The 18646-nt window shown below is 37.8% G+C and overlaps 1 protein-coding gene across 1 annotated transcript in view; it reads left to right on the top strand.

Annotated features, from left to right (window-relative positions):
- lrba (LPS-responsive vesicle trafficking, beach and anchor containing) overlaps positions 1–18646 on the top strand; it is a 399709-nt gene that overhangs the window by 197747 nt on the left and 183316 nt on the right. Inside the window, exon 34 of the mRNA XM_073864338.1 lies at positions 17105–17169. Within this exon, the coding sequence (XP_073720439.1) occupies positions 17105–17169 (65 nt within the window). The remainder of the gene's footprint in view (positions 1–17104; positions 17170–18646) is intronic.

Genomic DNA, 18646 nt, shown 5'->3' with positions numbered 1-18646 from the left:
TTTGGGGACATTCAGAAATGCCTTCAATTGGAGTTAATGGTGTCATGGTAGACTCTGATTTGTGTGTTTGTGAGTATGAAAGAAAAAACCCATTGCATATGCACACTTTCGATTGTAATTGTGTGATGGGGGTAATGGTGGTAAGGATAGGGTGCCCTTAAAGGAGGAGAATCACTGAAGTGTGTGATATTCTGTCTGTCACAACACACACACACACACACACACACACACACACACACACACACACACACACACACACTTGTATATGTGGTATAGACACGTAATGTTCTTTATACTGTACAAATTTTATATTCCATACCCTACACCTAAACCTAACCCTCATAGAAAACTGTTGAAGTTAATTTACAAAAATCTTTATTGCTTTTATTTTCATCAATAAAGCACTTCTCCTTCTTATATAACCCTCACGGTCCTCTGAAGGTAATCCAGAGAGATCAGGCATCAGACTGGGGGTGTCGGGGCCGCATATATTTGCAGAAGTGAGGCGTGAGGTGCGGGTCCCTCTGTGAACCCAAGCATCCAGAAAAGAGGGAATAAATGACATGCTCTAATGCACCTATTTGTCATATCTGTCATGCTGTTGTGTAATGCTAATCTAATCAAAGGGGAGAATTTGGGTTCTGCCTGCCTTTACTGAGAAAAGCCTCCGGCCCAAACCCGTTCCAGCGGTGTCGCGTCGCAGGCCCTGCGCTGCAAAAAGAGGGCTGCGTTACTGCTGATTACTTCAATAAATCATCCGGTCTAAATTCTTTCAAAGCTGATGCAAATGTAATTTTATTGTGGGGGGAGAAACGGTGCAAGCGGCAGCCAAGCTCAATTGAGGTCCTGAGCTCTGTTTTCCCCAAGCTAAATTACACATAGTCGGTTATAGCGGTGATAATTGCATTTATATGAACACTGACTGATTTTTTTTCCTTTTTTTTTTAAATGACCCTGTGGTTAATCAGTACATGATTGCACAGGAAGTACTGTTGTTGCGAACAGGAAGTGAACAAGCCGTTTGTTGCCAGAAATAGCATTGCGAAAGAAAAGTGTTGATGGATTACTTTTCTTTTGCTTACATTTCCTTCTCATCTAAAGATAGGATCCAGCCGGATACTACAGCATCTGTGGAGATTTTCTAATTAATATCCATGGTGCAAGATGGAGTGGGTTTGGGTCCAGGGGTCAGAGGTTGGGGTCACAGACTAGTTTTTAATCACTCAGGATTAGACAGCGATTCTTAACTGCAATTTTATTGCACCCCTCTAAAATGAAGCCCTTTTATTTCCAACGCTGGATCAATTTTCATCATCTTCCATAGCCCTTTTGTGGTTTATTGCTTTCCACTTATATGTGTTTTATTGATAGTTATTATATGTAGGTATTTTAGACATATATGACTTTTTAATGTGTTGTCGGATGTTTTGTCTTATTTATTAGTACTATTACTCCTTTGCCTTTTTGGATGGTTAAAGAATGCAGCAAAAGTATCTGATAATACAGCAAACTGCCACATTAGCTGTATACTATCAGAAAAAAAGGTACAAAAGGTCCTAATATGTACCATTTAGTTACAGAGATGTGTCTTTGAGGTATCAATATATAGGGATGCACTGAAAGGAAAATTCTTGGCCGAAGCCGAATAAAATGAAAAACTCAGACGAAAAAATTAAAAAGTCAGCCGAAGGCCAAATATCGAACAACAGAATCATTTTTTTATTTTTTTTTTCTAATTGTTTTGCCAGTTTTCTCACCATTGCACAAGATACATTTTCAGAATGTCATTTTTACTATATTTATTTCACAAAAAATGTAACATTCCAGCAGTCATTATAGGGCCTTCTACACCTGGTAACTTCTCTGATCAGATAGATAGAGTTGTTAAAGCTGTTCAATTACATAAATGTGTCTTGGCTAAATGGATATTTTTCCGATCTCCTATTCCCAAGCAAAATGCAATTAACCTACATGTATTCATTACTCTGCCTTTAGAAACTTGCTCAACAAGGCGGTCTAACCAAAAGCTTATTGTTAATGAACTCTTTATTTTTTGTTTAATATAACTTTGTTTGTCATTGTAGGACTTTACAGGTTTTAGGAAGTTTTTAATACTGCTGACGCTCTTCGTCGTACTATGACATGAGATGAAGAGCTAAAGTATCTTGTTCTCTATGCTTGTGCATTTAGCAGACAAATAAGTAACCCGGGATTGCAGACGTGTCTTTCTCATATGCTGCATGGTGTTCAGGATGTCTTGATTTTAAATGATAAATGAAACTTGTAGTGCTGTAAGTTTTCGCGTCTTTCTCAGACACTTTAAAATGCTTTGACCAACATTTCTATGCTGGGGACTAGTTGATCGTGTCATCAATGAACTCATTGATTGGTACACCGAAAATTAGTTATTTGCTTTTTTCGGCCGAATAATTTTGAATGTGAAAATGCCCCAGTGACAACTTCATGTACCTTTTTTCTCAGAGTGTAGTGATTAAGTTTTGACATCCCATTAGTTTGTGTTGAAATTGCTATAATCGTGGCAAATTTACTAAACGAACGAAGTGCAAGTCCAAAAAAGGGCCGATGGGAGTGGTAATATCTACGGGTTATTTACTAAAAAGGTTCAAATTAAATATTACGGGCGCAAAAGCTGATTCCATAATGACCAACGCAATATACTAAGAGCAGCGCAAATTAGTTGCAGGGTCACAAATAGGCAGAGCTGATGAGGTGCGTGTGATCTACTAACGCCTAATCGACTTGAGTTCAGCACCATGGATGCAGCTAACAATTTGGGGTGTAAAATCCCAGCTAACGAAGCCATAGAACACTGAAAAACTGGAGGACTAATAAAGGTTTACAAGAAGTTTTTAAACGCCTGGTATTGTGTGACTTATCCTAATGATTCCTCTTTTATTTCCTTCACTAAATAAAAAATAACATGGCTTGGCAAGCAATATTTTTGAATAATATGGATTCCAAATAAACTGTCACATGTGGAAAAACCCTCTGCCTTGTACCACACACTTTTTGAACTCTTCAAAACGTTCTCCTATCAGCTACAATTGCAGCCATTTCAAGCGCAAAATGATTTTTTTTCGGCGTTAAATAATGGTGCAAAAACCAGTAATATCACACGTGCAAACATTAATAAATTGCGTTGCGTGACTTGCATAAATTTTGTGTCTGAAAGGGAAACTCCTAGAAATGCATATGCAATAAGGTCAGTTGCAAAAATAACTAGACCAAACCTTTTTAGCGCTAATTTTTGCGTGTCTTTAGTAAATTCTGACAGTCGTTATTTAACGGCAAAATGATGGTTTGTGCTGGCGCAAGCTGTTAGTAAATCTGGTCCCTGTTGAAATATTCCAGCATGCTTTACTTTTTATTTGGATTTCCTTTTTCCATGTCTGCGTTGATCCTATTACCAGATTTATGGCTTAATATTATTCTTTATTTGAGCAATTCGTTTAGCTCCTAACGTGTCTGAAAGCCAAAGAAGAGTGGGAAAACATGAAGAGAGTGAAAATGTACATTTTATATTACACCTGTCAATAGTGGATAATTCAAGAAACTATCAATAATATGTCCTTTATTATTAATATTAATATTATTATTATTGTTATTATAAACAATGTATTTGTTATGAAAAAGTTTTTCCTTATGTCACATTCGTAGACAAGCCAGTTTCTGTTTCTGTGTGAAACGTGTCACAAAAACTGAGGATGCATTATTTTGGTGGCTCAATTTAAAGATTTCTCTGCATATATATCCGCATGGAGTTCTACCGCGTCTAGTTTGCCGCTTGAACATTTTGAGTGTACTCGCTTCATTCGTTTGTGAAAGCCGCGCATGAAATTCTAGGCATCGAGACATTCATCCGGAAATTCGCGTCTTGGGAGGGGTTTCTGCGACTCTGCTTGCTTCCCTTTTATCATGTCACTACTAGAGCAAGCTCCTGATTGGTTAATGCAGCGCGTTTTTTCGCCAAAGTTAAAAATTTTCAACTCACGTTTTGCCGCAGCAACGCTCAATTCGCATGAGGCGGAATCGCGTCTACTGCGCTAAACGCCTCATTCGCGCCGCAAGACCTCCAGACGCGCGTCACACGTCTTTGCATTGACTTAACATTGAAATCACTCACTCTTGATGCCTCTACCACGACTGGTCTGAACGCAGTTTATAGACCTCTAAAGGCAAATTTTCAACTGGGATATAGACCATTCTGCAAGATGTAAACAACACTGGTCCAGAAGCACTTCCGGTTTCAGTTTTTTAACACTACATAAACGTTAGGATAAAATACAACCAAGAGGCTGTTTACACTTGGCATTAACATGTGTTTTCGTCGATCGTATCACACGTGGACGACGTTAATGCCAGGTGTAAACGGTGTTCAAAACGTTTTGAGCTCGTCCACTTTCGACCACTTTCAACCACATCCAGAGGTGGTCGAAACCACTTTCGATCGGATCGCTTTGGAGTTGCGGAACGCACATGTGGTTGAATGCGTTCGAAGAGCCACACGCGACCGCCTTCTCTCCGCCCATTTATCTAATCTGAGGTATTAAACACAAGTTTTACGTCTTTTTTGACTTCTGGCGTGAAAATTCGGTAAACAGCGCTATTTTTAGCCTTTCATTGATAAAACTAAGCGGCTGATCTCCGTAGTTTCGTTTTCAAAGCGTGTGAAAGTTGCGCGATCCTATTTCATCAATTGCGCTGAAAATTCAAAGAAGCTCTTACATACTCATGTACAAAACACTGTGCAGAATGTTTACTTGCTAAACAAGCAGTGCACTCCGACATAATATTAGTTTGCGTCCATATAAACTCATAATTCCTCCCGCTCGGGTTTGAATGACAGCAGAGAGACTCGCCCACCGTCTCACAGACCACCCCCTCATAGTATTCAGCACAGAAGCGGTCGAAAGTGGACAAAAGAGACGGATTTAAATAACAGGTGTAAACATAATGTGTCTCTCTCGTCCACTTGTGATCCGATCGACGAAAACACATCTTAATTCCAAGTGCAAACAGCCCCCAAGAGAACATATACAACTGAATTAAAAAGTTAAACAAACATCTTTTAGATATAGGTGAAATAAAGAAAACCGTTAATTGATCTATAAGACGTTAGAATTTAAATGGTATTGCATGGTATTACTTATTCACTAATGCCGATTTTCACCGTAATTTGGAGCTCTCATTTGCTCTTTATTTTGATCGCTGCTATCTATTTATGCATATCCACTGTAGAAGAGAGAGCGTGGGGCTTAATTGATTGTAGATGAGGTGAAAGAGAAAGCATGAGCATAAAACAACAGCTATCACAGCATCCACTCCATACGGGAAATTGCAAGTGATAGAGCTTTAGATTAGGCCCTGCATATTGCATGAAGATGGTCTTTGAGTGTCTTCATCCTGTAGTTCAAGCCATTCACATAAAAGCCTTGTGTTTCAACCAACCTAATTCTCTCTGACAACCCACACACACATACACCACCACAAGATATACCACCTGCTGTTGTACTGGAGAATATCACTTAAAAAGGTTTCAGCTTTTCAATAAATAATGGCGCTCACATTGAGATGGAGGAGTAGAAGCTACCGTTGAGTTCATGTAGATGTTCTGGATTTGATAGCCTGTCCTGCTCAATATAACATTTTAGTAGGCAGAAGCATCCTTGTGTAAATGCCACAGCACTAATTATAATCACCAGAAGAGCAATTGCGAAACTGGTCTCAGATCAGAGATGCTCCAGAAATCATCTCATCCGTCTGCTTGACAGTGGCCTCCTGATAGCTGTGTGTTTGTCGGAAATATATGGGTGCAGGGCAGCCGCGTTTCCCTATATCACCCATTACGGCTCAGACCCTGTGTCAGGTCATCTATTCTTTAGGACATTTATCTTCTGAATGCCTCACATGAGGGAAAGGCTGTGGTAAGAGAGAAAGAAAGCGTATCTTCCGGAGCTTGTTTGCGAAATTCCCCTGTCTGCATTGTCTGCATGTTTCTGGTCTAGATTTAATGATGTAAAAGAGAGACACATCAGAACTCTGTGACCAATATTGTGCAGTATAAATGACACAAAATTAGGTATTGGATAATGCGGCACACATTCCCATAGCAGAGGTAGAATATTTGACATGTTCCTTTTTTGTCTTTATTTGTAGTGATGGGCTCTTAAATCTTTATGTAATAGCAGAGACCGTTTTTACTCTCCATACTTTGATCACTTGGTTGTCGCATGGTTGTTTTACATCTGCGGCTATGATTTTGTTGATGATCCTAACCAGGAGGTCTTTAACGTAGAGTTAACCTGTTAAACAGATGGGCACCTTCGTCAGTCAATACATACTGAAGACACTGACTTCCCCATGAGTACTTGGCATTTCTTAACCTCTGACCTTTAGGAAAAGGATGGAGAGTGCCCAGTGGCTCAAGAGTTTAACCCCCTGGAGTCACAATGACTCTGGGATCAATACTCGCGGAGAGAGCGAGAGATGGAACGATGGAAAGAGAAATCGATCGGTCGGCTGTGCTGTGAAAGCCTCTGCTGTGGCTGTACGCTGGATGTTTTCATCATTCTTCAAGTGAAGGCTCAACTTGACAATGTGTGTCAAACAGACATCAAAAGACCTAGACAGAGTCTGCTGACATTTTCTTAACTTTGATGGAGTTATACAGTGGTGTGAAAAAGTCCAGATTTTTATGTTTTTGCATATTTGGCACACTTTAATGTTTCAGATCACCAAACAAATTAAAATATTAGTTAAAGATAACACAAGTAACACAAAATTCCATTTTTAAATGAAGGTTTTAATGATTAAAGGAAAAGAAAATCCAAAACTACATGGCCCTGTATGAAAAAAGTGTTTGCCCCCTAAACCTAATAACTGGTTGGGCCACCCTTAGCAGCAAGGTCATGCCACAGCATCTCAATAGGATTGACTAGCTTACTCCAAAGTCATTTTGTTTTTATTCAGCCATTCAGAGATGGACTTACTGTTGTGTTTTGGATCATTATCCTGCTGCAGAACCCAAGTTCGCTTCAGATTGAGGTCACGATTAGATGTCCGGACATTGTTCTTTAGGATTTTTTGGTAGACAGCAAATGTTTCCATTTATCACAGCAATAAAGTCTTCCAGGTCCTGAAGCAGCAAAACAGCCCCAGACCATCACACTACCACCATCATATTTTACTGTTGGTATGATGTTGTTTTTCTGAAATGCAGTGTTACTTTTACTATTTAACACTTTTCAAAAAGTTCAACTTTTCTTTTGTCAGTCCACACAGTATTTTCCCAAAAGTCTTGGGGATTATCAAGATGTTTTCTGGCAAAACTAAGACAAGCCTTTATGTTTTTGCTCAGCAGCGCTTTTCATCTTGGAACTCTGCCATGCAGACCATTTTTTGCCCAGTCTCTTTCTGATGGTGGAGTTATAAACACTGACCTTAACTGAGGCAAGTGAGGCCTGCAGTTCTTTGGATGTTGTTGTGGGGTCTTTTGCGACCTCTTGGATGAGTTGTTGCTGTGCTCTTGGGGGAATTTTGGTCAGCCGGCCACTCTTGGGAAGGTTGTGTATAATGGCTCTCACTGTGCTTCACTGAAGTTCCAAAGCTTTAGAAATGGCTTTTTAACCTTTTTCAGACTGATAGATCTCACTTTCTTTCTCAATTGTTTCTCAATATCTTTGGATCTCGGCATGATGCGTAGCTTTTAAGGATCTTTTGGTCTACTTCACTTTGTCAGGCAGGTCCTATTTAAGTGATTTTTTGATTGCGAATAGGTGTGCCAGTAATCAGGCCTTGGTGGGCCTAGAGAAATTAAACTCAGGTCTGATAGACCACAGGTAAGTTATGTTTTAACAGGGGGCAAACACATTTTCACACCGGACCATGTTGTTTTGGATTTTGTTTTTCCTTAATAATAATAACCTTAATTAAAAAACTGCATGTTGTGTTCACTTGTGTTATCTTTGACTAATATTTAAATTTGTTTGGTGATCTGAAACATTAAAGTGTGACAAAACATAAGAAATTTGGAGGGGGGCCAACTCTTTTTTTGTGGATGCTGAGCTTTCCAAAGGGTTTTGCAGGTTCTGAGCAAGATTTGGCCTCAATCATGAAAAAAGTGGTGAACAAAATACCAAAATGTATAACAATATAACTGATTTTATGTAAAGTGTACACTCTAAAAAATGCTGGGTTATTTACATGGTAGCAAGTGTCGTTTTACCACACTTCGAGGCAGTTTACATTTCGCGTATAAACCCACATAAAAAACACGACCACGGCACTTTTCTCCTTTTTTGCAACACGCTTTCATCGTGGCATTTTGAAAAGTATTTTCAACTCGCTGCAGTGCCGACGTACCCGTAAAAAGTCTTGCCCTCAATTTGAGCATGCTTGGCACGCGTTTACATTTGAAATAACATATTTGTAAACCCATAAGACGCAAAATGTCAACGGACCCTTACTGTACCTGGTGATCTTTGGTGATTTTAAAATAAGATAAATTGCCAGCAGGCTTTACCTTTAGTTCCATCATAGTCATGCACTGCTATTTGCTAGGAAAGAGTCAAAAACTGTTTAGTGCAGGATAATAAAATTTTTGTCTGCTTTCCCCAGAAGGCTGGGTTATTTTTTAACCCATAGTTACATAAAAAAGGGAAAAACCCAACCATGGGGTTAAATTAACGCAAAAATTATCTATATTTGAACCAACTATGGGTTAAAAACATCCTGTATTTTAGTCTAAAACAACCCAACAGTTGGTTTTGTCCCTTTTCCACCAACCATAGGCTAAAAATAGCTCTGCATTTTTCAGATTGTACATTTTTTAATATATTTAACTGCTTTTGAATTTAGTCCACATTTGGGAATTCATTAGGATGAAAATGGCCTCAAAGCTTACACGCGTCTTGCAAAATCTCATTCTGATTTCAAGGGGTCTTAATCTTTCCAGTCCCATAAAGGTCGCTTTTAAGTTTGGATTGTCCATACGTGGCAATTCAAAGGCTTGGGTGAGTAACAGAGGTGAAGAGGAATGTGGTTGAACCTGAGGTTGAGTCGCCCCATCTCACAGTCGGACCCGTACCCCGCTGAGTGGCATAACACATACGCAAGGTTCAAGCGCAGGCCCAGGCCACGTGTTGTCTTCCCTTGTCTCCATCTCATCCCGTCTCCATCCAAGACAGCGCCCCACGAGGGTCTTTGTGTCGGTGGATAACTCTGCTTTCAGCATTCTTTGAACGCAAGGCTCCGCAGAGGCCAAGAGAAAACACACTAACACCAACTGGCACTTAATTCTGCCGGCGCCCTGCCGATCTAAGCTATGCGTCCGGAGAGGGGGCTTTTCCTGACAGGAAGTGAGAGGGAGAGGCATCGGGGAACTTTACAGCTTGAGTCACTTTTAATTCACTTTCTGCCATTGTTGTCCCTGCTAAACTGGATGGAAAGAACCCTGTTATGTATAGTTGTGGCGTAAATCAATTAAATTTAAGTATTATTAGCTAGCAGTCCTTGATGACTGCTGGGTCTTCACCGACTGTCTCACATACTGTATATTGAATACAGTGGTTTTTGTTTTTGGAATTTTGGGAGGGGGTGCAGTATCCCTTTTAAACCTAAAGCAGGAATGCATTATTTCCAATTATATTATACTGATTTCAACTAGTATTATTGTTAGTTTTATTAAAGAAAACAAAAATTATTATTGTATGTACGAACATAAGAATGCAATGTCACCTATTTAGTTTGAGCATGCATTTAAATTGAGCATTTATCAACGTCAACACTTTGGTTACATTCATGTTCAGGTCGTATTTTTGGTTTATAGGTTTAACAAAGCAGAATGGTTCTGTTGGCTCCCTGAAGCCCAGTTATGAAAACAATTTCTGGGGTACTAGCACCTCTGTTTTAGAATCAGTGTTAAAATTGGATCAAAATCATATCAGTGTGAACATTCTCACTATGTGGCGAACAAAGAATAATTATTGTTTCTTTAGTAAAGAAAGGAAAACAACAAGATTTATGTACACTATTATCATTCCTGTCAAGTTAGATTATTTCAGTCATCACCCTCCCCCTAAACTTTTAATACTTTTTTTTCTTTTATAAATGAGAAGTTTTTAGTTATCTTTTGACACCACTAAGCCCAGCTCATGGTAAGGAAGCTTCTAATCACATAAGTGTATTTAACCACAGTCCTCTGCGGTCGTTAAATGTTGTGAGTGTAAATATTTGCTCCCCTTGTAAAGTCCCCTTGTGTGGAGTGTCCTCACAGAAACACAGGCCGTATGGGATTGTATGTTTGCTTTGGAAGAGATAACATCTGAGAACACGCACAAGACTTGTAGAGTGTTCAACTCATCACATCGGTAAATTAAACTGTCTGGACGTGCTGTCAGATGCCATTGTGATATTGCAATCGGTTAATTGAAATGGACTCATCTTAGTTTTTAGCACACTGATGATATAGGGCAACAAAAAAAATATTTGCGATTCAAAGCATAATTTTTTGTGTTTAATTAACTTAAAGGCTCGGTATTATTTTCTGCTGCTGGCTGCACTTGCAGCAAGAGGCAAATTTATACTTGCCCTGCCACAAAATGTATCTTTTTTTTACAATTTTATATGCCGTTAGTAAGTAATAATATTTTTTTAACTTAATTGGCCTTTACAGCTTTATCTGATAAAACCAACAGAGGACTGGAAATTGAACAGGATGAGAGTGAAGGGAACAGGCATTGGGAAAGGACCACAACCCGGGATTTCGAATTTGATACGTTATGTCGAAGCGCACACCTAAATAATGAACTATGACTAGGACCAAACGGATTTAATGCCCATCATTGACCAGCACACGTATCCCGTGCTTGAACGTGTTTGTGACCAGTAACCGTCTTTGACAACAAGCACACTTATCCCTCGCGTTTGTGAGCCGTCATTAACCCTGCACGTGCTGTTTGCTTTGACTGTTTTTAATGATAGAGAGCATTAACCATTTGATATTTCAGATGAAATAAACCAAAATTATGAAATTATCTTCATACTGTACGTGCTAAATTTATAATGAGAATGTATTAACACAAGCTTTTTTATTCTGCTATAATATATAACCCCATATATATATATGAAGAGTTTCGTTGCAAAACGAGATAACCACCGTTTTGATAATTGTTCAGAAATCGCGTTTTTTGGTTCTGCATTCCAATTCATTTCAATGCAACTGCAGTTGGTTTGTTTTGATTTAAACCTTCATAACTTAAAAAATACAGCTAAGTAGCACCATAAAACAAAATAATAGCATGATAACATAATAATAAACATGTTTTGACAAAAATGTAAAAAAATGGATTTATCTCGTTTTGCAACGAAACTCTTCATATAAACAATAATATATGTAATTTTATATACTAACTATAATTATACTAACTATAACTATCTTGACATGCACATTTTCTGGTTCATGTTGGTCTAGTTTAATTCAGAGAACTCATTGGTTTGATGTAATTATTTTAATTGTAAGCCTTTAAAAAATAATTATTTTAGATGCAATTTTGCAATATTTACAGCTTTAATTCTCAAATATTTTTTTTTTAATTTAAAATCATTCAGCAGGAAAATTTCTTAAAAATTGCCACAGAAAAAGCCAAAAAAGTATGCAGATTCTGTCTGGCCCTAATAATAACCTATCATTTTTGCAGTTTCAACAAATGTCATCAATAGATAACTGTGCCAGTAGATAACTGAACCAAGTTAGTTTGCATCACAAAAACAACTGTTAATACGCGACATAAAACAACAGGCATGTGGTCAATACTTGTAAGATCTATCAACAGCCCTAAAAGGGTTAGTGTCAGTTATGTCAACTATCCTATCAAAATATCTTTATTTTTAAGCCCTGGTCTGTGTTAATCAGTGTTAGAAAGTTTATTTTATAGTTTAGGATGAGAGCATTGTCATACACCAGTAAGGTTTTCCTTAGATAGAAATAAATATTCTGTCGTCTTTGTGAGTAACACTACCCTGACGTTTAAAATCCAGAATCTCTTGATCAAAGCCCTACAGTAGCCACTTTTCCACCGTAAATCGCCTGGTGCTCGGCGGACAAGCCGTAACGTAAACTTCTCCCGCTTGTTATGATCTGAAACTGTGCTCTTCCGTGTGACGGATCATTTTTTTGTTTCATCTAAGCTTCAATCCCCCAGCCTGCACAAAACAAACAAATACTTGTGATTATAATTGATGGGTTGGAAACTGGCAAGCGACTTGTTTATTTTTAGTGAACGAAGCCAAAAGCTGTGCACATTTCCTTGTCCTGCTTCGCATTGTAGGTCTGCGTTGTTTCAGTTGTGTTTTAGTTTGAGGGTAATTGTGTTCCCTTAATCAGCAGTAATTAAGAATACAGAGCCACGGTAATTATAATTGCAAAACTAAACAAAAGAACGGCCCATTGGATGACTAACAAAGAATATCTTTAACGTTTGTTGTGTTCTCAGAGGAAAGTATTTTTGATTACGTTTAATGTATGTGTGTATGGGGGTTATAAAGCAACATGATGTTTTGGAATAAGCCACACAAGATTAATACTGTTGTTGTTTGTAGATACATTTATAATGACAATGTCTGCCTAATATGTAGTAAAAATATAGCCTAATATTTGTTTCATTTGTACTTCTCAGGGGGTTTTATTGTTTTGAATTTTGTTTTGAAGTTTTTTTTTGCATAATGTGTTACATATTTAAAATTTTGTGTCCATATTTAAGATACCAGAGCTTGTGTTTATATACATAAAAATAAATCAAAGTAAAAGTGACATTTTTGCTGATGTATTTGGGTGATTTAGAAGGTGTCCAGCATCAGAATTTTTAAAAAGCCATTAAAGCCAATTTTTGTGCACATATAAGATTAAGGTCTGAACTTATACCCATTATTTTTAGAGGATTTAAAAATATTTCCTATAAATTTTTTTACATTTTTTAGATTATCATTATTAAAAATGATCATTACCGCAACATGATATTACATTAAATATATTAATTTACAAACTCATGTTTCAGTAATGAGAACTAAAAAGTTGTCAAGGTACTATGACAAACAAAATTTAAATTTTTATCTGGAGAGAAAAAATAAGAACTGCTTACCTGGTAGCCATCTTGAGTGTCACGGTCAATTATGTCCCTTCCAACAATTTTTTTTTGTTGTTGAAAAAAAAATTAGTTCCTTAAGGGCTTAAACAATGATTAAATATTGTTGCAGAGGATGAGAAAATTGGCCTTGGACACATTTATATTCCTTATTATTGTCTCTACATTTACCAATGATCACCAAATACCACATATTTCTTTACTGTAAATGTTTATAGTATAACATGCACTGAAGCTTTTTATTTTTTAGATTTTTTAATTATAAATATTTCCATGTCAAAGAACCCAAATCCAGTCATGGACTCGTTGCGGTAATGACAGTGTTCCCCTTAAATGAACAACAAAGTTGGTTTGTATGATGTCATTTGAAATCATGTGCAAAATAGTATGTGGAGAGATGTTTGTAACGGTATGCTTCTTATTTTGATACTCTTACTTTGCATTTACTTTTTTTTTATCAAAATGTTTCATGAAACCTCATAAGTCTAATTTCGCGAGAATCACCCATTTGGCTAGTTTTGACCTCACAGTAAAAAAGCTGCAATGCTATGTGCAATTTTAATCTAAATGGGTATGCAGGTCAAGTGAACCTACTAATTTAAGTTTTTGGCTAGTATATAGTTGAAATTATTTTACTTAATTTGTTAAGTAAAAAAAAAAACGTATTTATATGACTTTGTTACACTGAAATTTTTCCACTATACTGCTCTTTGTGGTTTTATTGAGACTTGTAGGAAACGGCTCAATAATAAGTGTCCTCGTTAAAACCTAAAGTGTAAGACAGATTAAAGACAGCAGAAACCATAGCGGTTATAGTTATGAGTTTATCTTATCGATACAACTTTACCCACCGCTGTTCGCAAGGCTGATAAAGTCACATCCTATCTCAGGACGCCGGCCTAGTCCTGATGACATGTGTGGATCCGGCTGAATGGTTTCCGTAGCGACAGGGCAGAGGTTGCTGGCTAGTAGAAGCACCTCTCCTAGGTCAGGGTCAGAGTTGAAGGGTCACAAATGGCTGCCTGTATCCTCTCATCGGGTCAGAATGGAAACAGCATTGGATACCATAAAACCCTATCAGGGCCAATCACAATGACTGGTTGAAATCCAATAACCGTCAAGCTTGTCCCCAGCGCACAGAGTTGATCGTTAAGGCTGTTTGATTGGGGTCATTGCTTCCTTTAATTAAAGAATAATGCTCTTTCCGCACCTATCGAACCTTCATTTATCTTTGTAGCTAAAATGTATCTGTGTGTTTTGTAGATGATGGCCACAGAAGTGTTATCTCCTAATAGGATCTTAGCATATAAGTTCTGTCATCCTAATCCCATTCAGTATTGATTTCCTTCTACCTTCACACTGCAATGTTTTTATTTCTCTCTCTTGTTTCATTAACAGTTATACGTTTGGTAGAAACTTTTATTTTAAGCAATACAGAGCATTCAAGCTATCTGTATGTCCGTATATGTCTTCCCTGGAAATCAAACCTATGACCTTTTGCTCTTCTAATGCAATGCTCTCCCTACTGAGCTTCAGGAACATATATTCTATCCTTTAGAAGTACACTACTGTACTGTATGTACTAAACAGTCAACACTTTTGGCATAATGCGATGTCCATACTTTTGTCCATTGAGTCTGAGGAGTTGATATGTTTGTCCAACCTATTTAAGAGAGGTCATTAGTTTAGAACAGGGTTTCCCAAACTGGGATTTGCGTGTGTCTAATAACAGGTGGTAAAAACTACAGATAAACTACTGATAAAAACTTTAAAATAGATGAGAAAGAGATGTTTTTGAAGTTAAACATTCAAATGTGCTATTAAATGATTGAAATATTTACTTAGCTCGTTAACTGGCACTGTCCCGTGAGCAGGAAACCCGAGTTTACCTTAATATTTTTCATGTAAATGTTAATCTATCATAACAAACTATATATTGTTGAAAATATAATGCTAAGTATTAGCATAATGTATAAGTATAATGCTGCGTTCACACCAGCCACGGTAGAGGCGTCAAGCGCGATTAATTTCAATGTTAAGTCAATGTAAAGACATGTTGACACGTGTCTGGAGGTATCGTGCCGCAAATAAGGCGTTTAGAGATGCGATTCCGCCTAATTCAAGAGTCTAGTTTGCGCGAATGACGCAAATTGAGTTGAAAAATCTGAACTTTGCGGAAAAATGCACCGCATTAACCAATCAGGAACTTGCTCTAGTAGTGACGTGATTACAGGAAGCGAGGAGAGTTGCAGAAGCCCCTCCCATGATGCGAATTTCCGCGTGAATGTCTCGATGACTAGAATTTCATGCATGAATGAAGCGAGTACACTCAAAATTTCAAGCGTCCAACTACGCGCAGTAGACGCGAATTTGACGACTCAAACGTGTCTGGTGTGAACCCACAGTAAGAATGGAGTTTTCATATTTCAAAACCTTTTAACAGTAATAATACTGCAGTGACTGTAATTTATTAATTTGTGACAAGAGTATGCAGCAAACCTCACAGCAAACTTCCTTTTTTGATAATTTTATGTATAAAATAATACTATATTGGATTATTGTTATTTATTACAATAAATTATAACTGCTATAACAATTTTTATTTTATTTTATATTTTCACCTCCAGCCAAACTACTGTAAAACAAGTTTAAAGTGTCTGCTTTAAAACAAGACCAAAATTGGGCTTCTAGACCCAAAAATGCCATTGTTTTATTCATTTGAAGGGGTACCTTTTTACCCCACACTCAAAAAGGGCTGTGCCAGGTAAAGAGTTAAAATCTCACGGGGTACTTCAAGTACTTTATGGAGGTCAAGGGGGTCAAGTTGGTCCAGTTCCCAGGTAACTTTTTATATTAAAATTGTGTATAACTTGACCACATTATCAGTTGTATTGGATAAGTGGTGTCTGCCAAATGCACGTAAATGTATTTTTTGAACCAGCTCTGCTGGAATGATGTAAATTTATGCTTTGGTAAATGAATTGTAAATGGTGAACAGCTAGTATGTTTGCTTATCTGAAAGGAAATTTAAGATTTATTCAAATCTGTTTCCTCAAGTATGTTATCCCGGAGATTCCACGTATAGTTTGGGAATTAACAGCAGTAATAGTGAACGATAGCCTCTGGCAGACATAAATCCGCACACGTGCTCACATCTCACTATGTTAACAGAGTTGAATGTTGTTTATTTTGGTTTCAGTTACACCTCTCTCTTCCCCTTCTCCCATAGGGTGGTAAAATATTTTTCGCTCTTAATAAGTTAGTGCATTTAACCTTTCTTTCCATGTTCATTTATGATCCCAGGAACGGGCAGGGGATTACAAATAAATCATCATCGTTGCTTGTGTAGTACCAGTAGAAGCTCGGTCTGATGGCTGAAACAAATGAGACATCAGGGTTTTACTTTAACTCTCCTGTCTCAGTGATACAGTCGCTTTGTGAAAGGAACCCTGGAGAAAACGCGAGCGCCTCTGACTTTGTACATACCCGTGACCCGGTTGTTATTATTCTTGAGTCGATCACAGAGAAGTGTTGAAATGTTGGTGCAGCTGTGAAAAACGTTGGTTTTTGGCTCTCACTCCTAGACTCTTATATATCATTAAAAGCTGTGGTTTCCAAAGATGTTTAGATTAACACCTTTTACAATACCAGAGTGAGACTTTTAAAGATTGTGAGGAAATACTGTCTAGGACATCAAATGTATGATGTAAACCTTTCATTACCTTCTCTTTCTTGATGCTCTTCTTCTAAAAGGAGTTTGATGATGATGATATCACTTTTTTTTCAACCTCTATGGAGGACAGCGTTTACTCTAACATGTGAATGGATTTTTCTTTATGACCAATACCATGATCAAATGTTTTTATATATATACTATTTACTTTAATGCAATATTTTACTAAATTTGTATGATCTTAATGTAATGTCTATATTTGTCTCCACAGGAATGGCAGAACTCCATTCAGAAGAATGCAGGCTTGGCTTTCATTGAGCTAGTGAACGAGGGCAGGTAATTATCTAATCCCGTGTTAGCAATCTCCTCATTATCACCAGGCTTACAACACCGCGTCGAGCAGGTCTCGTTTGGAAGAAATCAATGTAATGCAGAAAGGTGAAAATGGGATCAACAGGGTGACCCAGAGTTCAAGGCGTCTGTCAATAACTTGGCTTGTCCGCGTGGGTTACCGCATGTCACAGAGAGGGTTTTTGAGAGAGCTGTGTTTTTGGCCACCTCCTGGGAAATCTTTTTCGCATCTTGCTGTTTTCAGATGGGGTTATGCCTCATCTGTTGGACTCTTTTACTTAGACTCCCTTTGGGATGAAAGGATCTGTCTTCAATTTCATTCCCTTAGATCTTTCAGATGGCTCTCATTTCTATGTTAGCTATGGAAATTCATGTTAATGAATGCTGGAGTGCCGATGCGCGCTACAGAAATGCTAATGAATGCAGTGATGCATCGGGGTTGTGAACATCATCACCTTGACTGCTAGCCATTTTTATAGCACTTTTTTGATTTCACTTTTTTGTAAGCCAATGTCAGGATGGGCAAACATTGGACCCACCTGTTAAGATACTGTATCCAGGGTTCCCACGGGTCCTTGAAATCCTTGAAAGTTTGTAAATCTGGGGAAAATTTTAAGTTTTTGAAAATATACAAACATAGATACAGGTCATTGAAATTGCTTGAAAGTTTTCTGGAAAAAAATCCATATTTCCCTGTGTATTATAGGATAATATCATAAAAATTCTAGACACGTGCTAGACTGTTTGCTTTAAATGTTTATATCTTCTGTATGCTAATAATGATTCATACCAAAATGCTTTTTTGCATCGTTGTGTTTGACACATGAAAACGTCTCGGGTTACGTATGTACTGTTGTTCCCTAAGAAGGGAACGAGACGCTGCGTCTCCGTTGCCATACTTCCTGCGTCCCTGTAACGTCGTGTATGGCAATATTTCAGATAGCGATATACTTCCTGGCTCCTGCATCACCCTGTCTTTGTCGTTAAGCCTCACCATTGGTTAAATTTGATATATACATTCAGACGCACTTACCCCTGGAGGCGTCCCCAAAGTGTCACCACGGTGACGCAACGCGAGTTCCCTCGAAAGGGAACTGTAACAATGTGTCTTAAAAGTAGGGATGCACGATATATCGGCCGACATATCGTTATTTTTAATATTATCGGTTATCGGTCTGATAGCAAAATCAGGCAGATAAATGAAAGCCGATAAATGATGGATTATTTTGGTTTGTTGAACCACTTCACTTGCTCATTGCTGGCCATGTGGAGTTTTGATTGGTGCTTTCTGTGACATAGCACAAAGATGACACATGTTGCGGGCTTAAGAAGAGTATGCTAGTCTAGCAGCCTGGGAGTTTTTCATTGTGAAAATGATATGAATATTTATCGGCCTATATATATATGAAGAGTTTGGTTCCAAAACGCAATAAACGCCATTTTTGAAAAAAATGAGTTACTG

The sequence above is a fragment of the Misgurnus anguillicaudatus genome, chromosome 3 (assembly GCF_027580225.2).
Source record: "Misgurnus anguillicaudatus chromosome 3, ASM2758022v2, whole genome shotgun sequence".
Taxonomy (NCBI): Eukaryota; Metazoa; Chordata; class Actinopteri; order Cypriniformes; family Cobitidae; genus Misgurnus; species Misgurnus anguillicaudatus.
The sequence above is the reverse complement of the archived record's forward strand: the minus strand, read 5'-3'. Positions and strand labels throughout refer to the sequence as shown.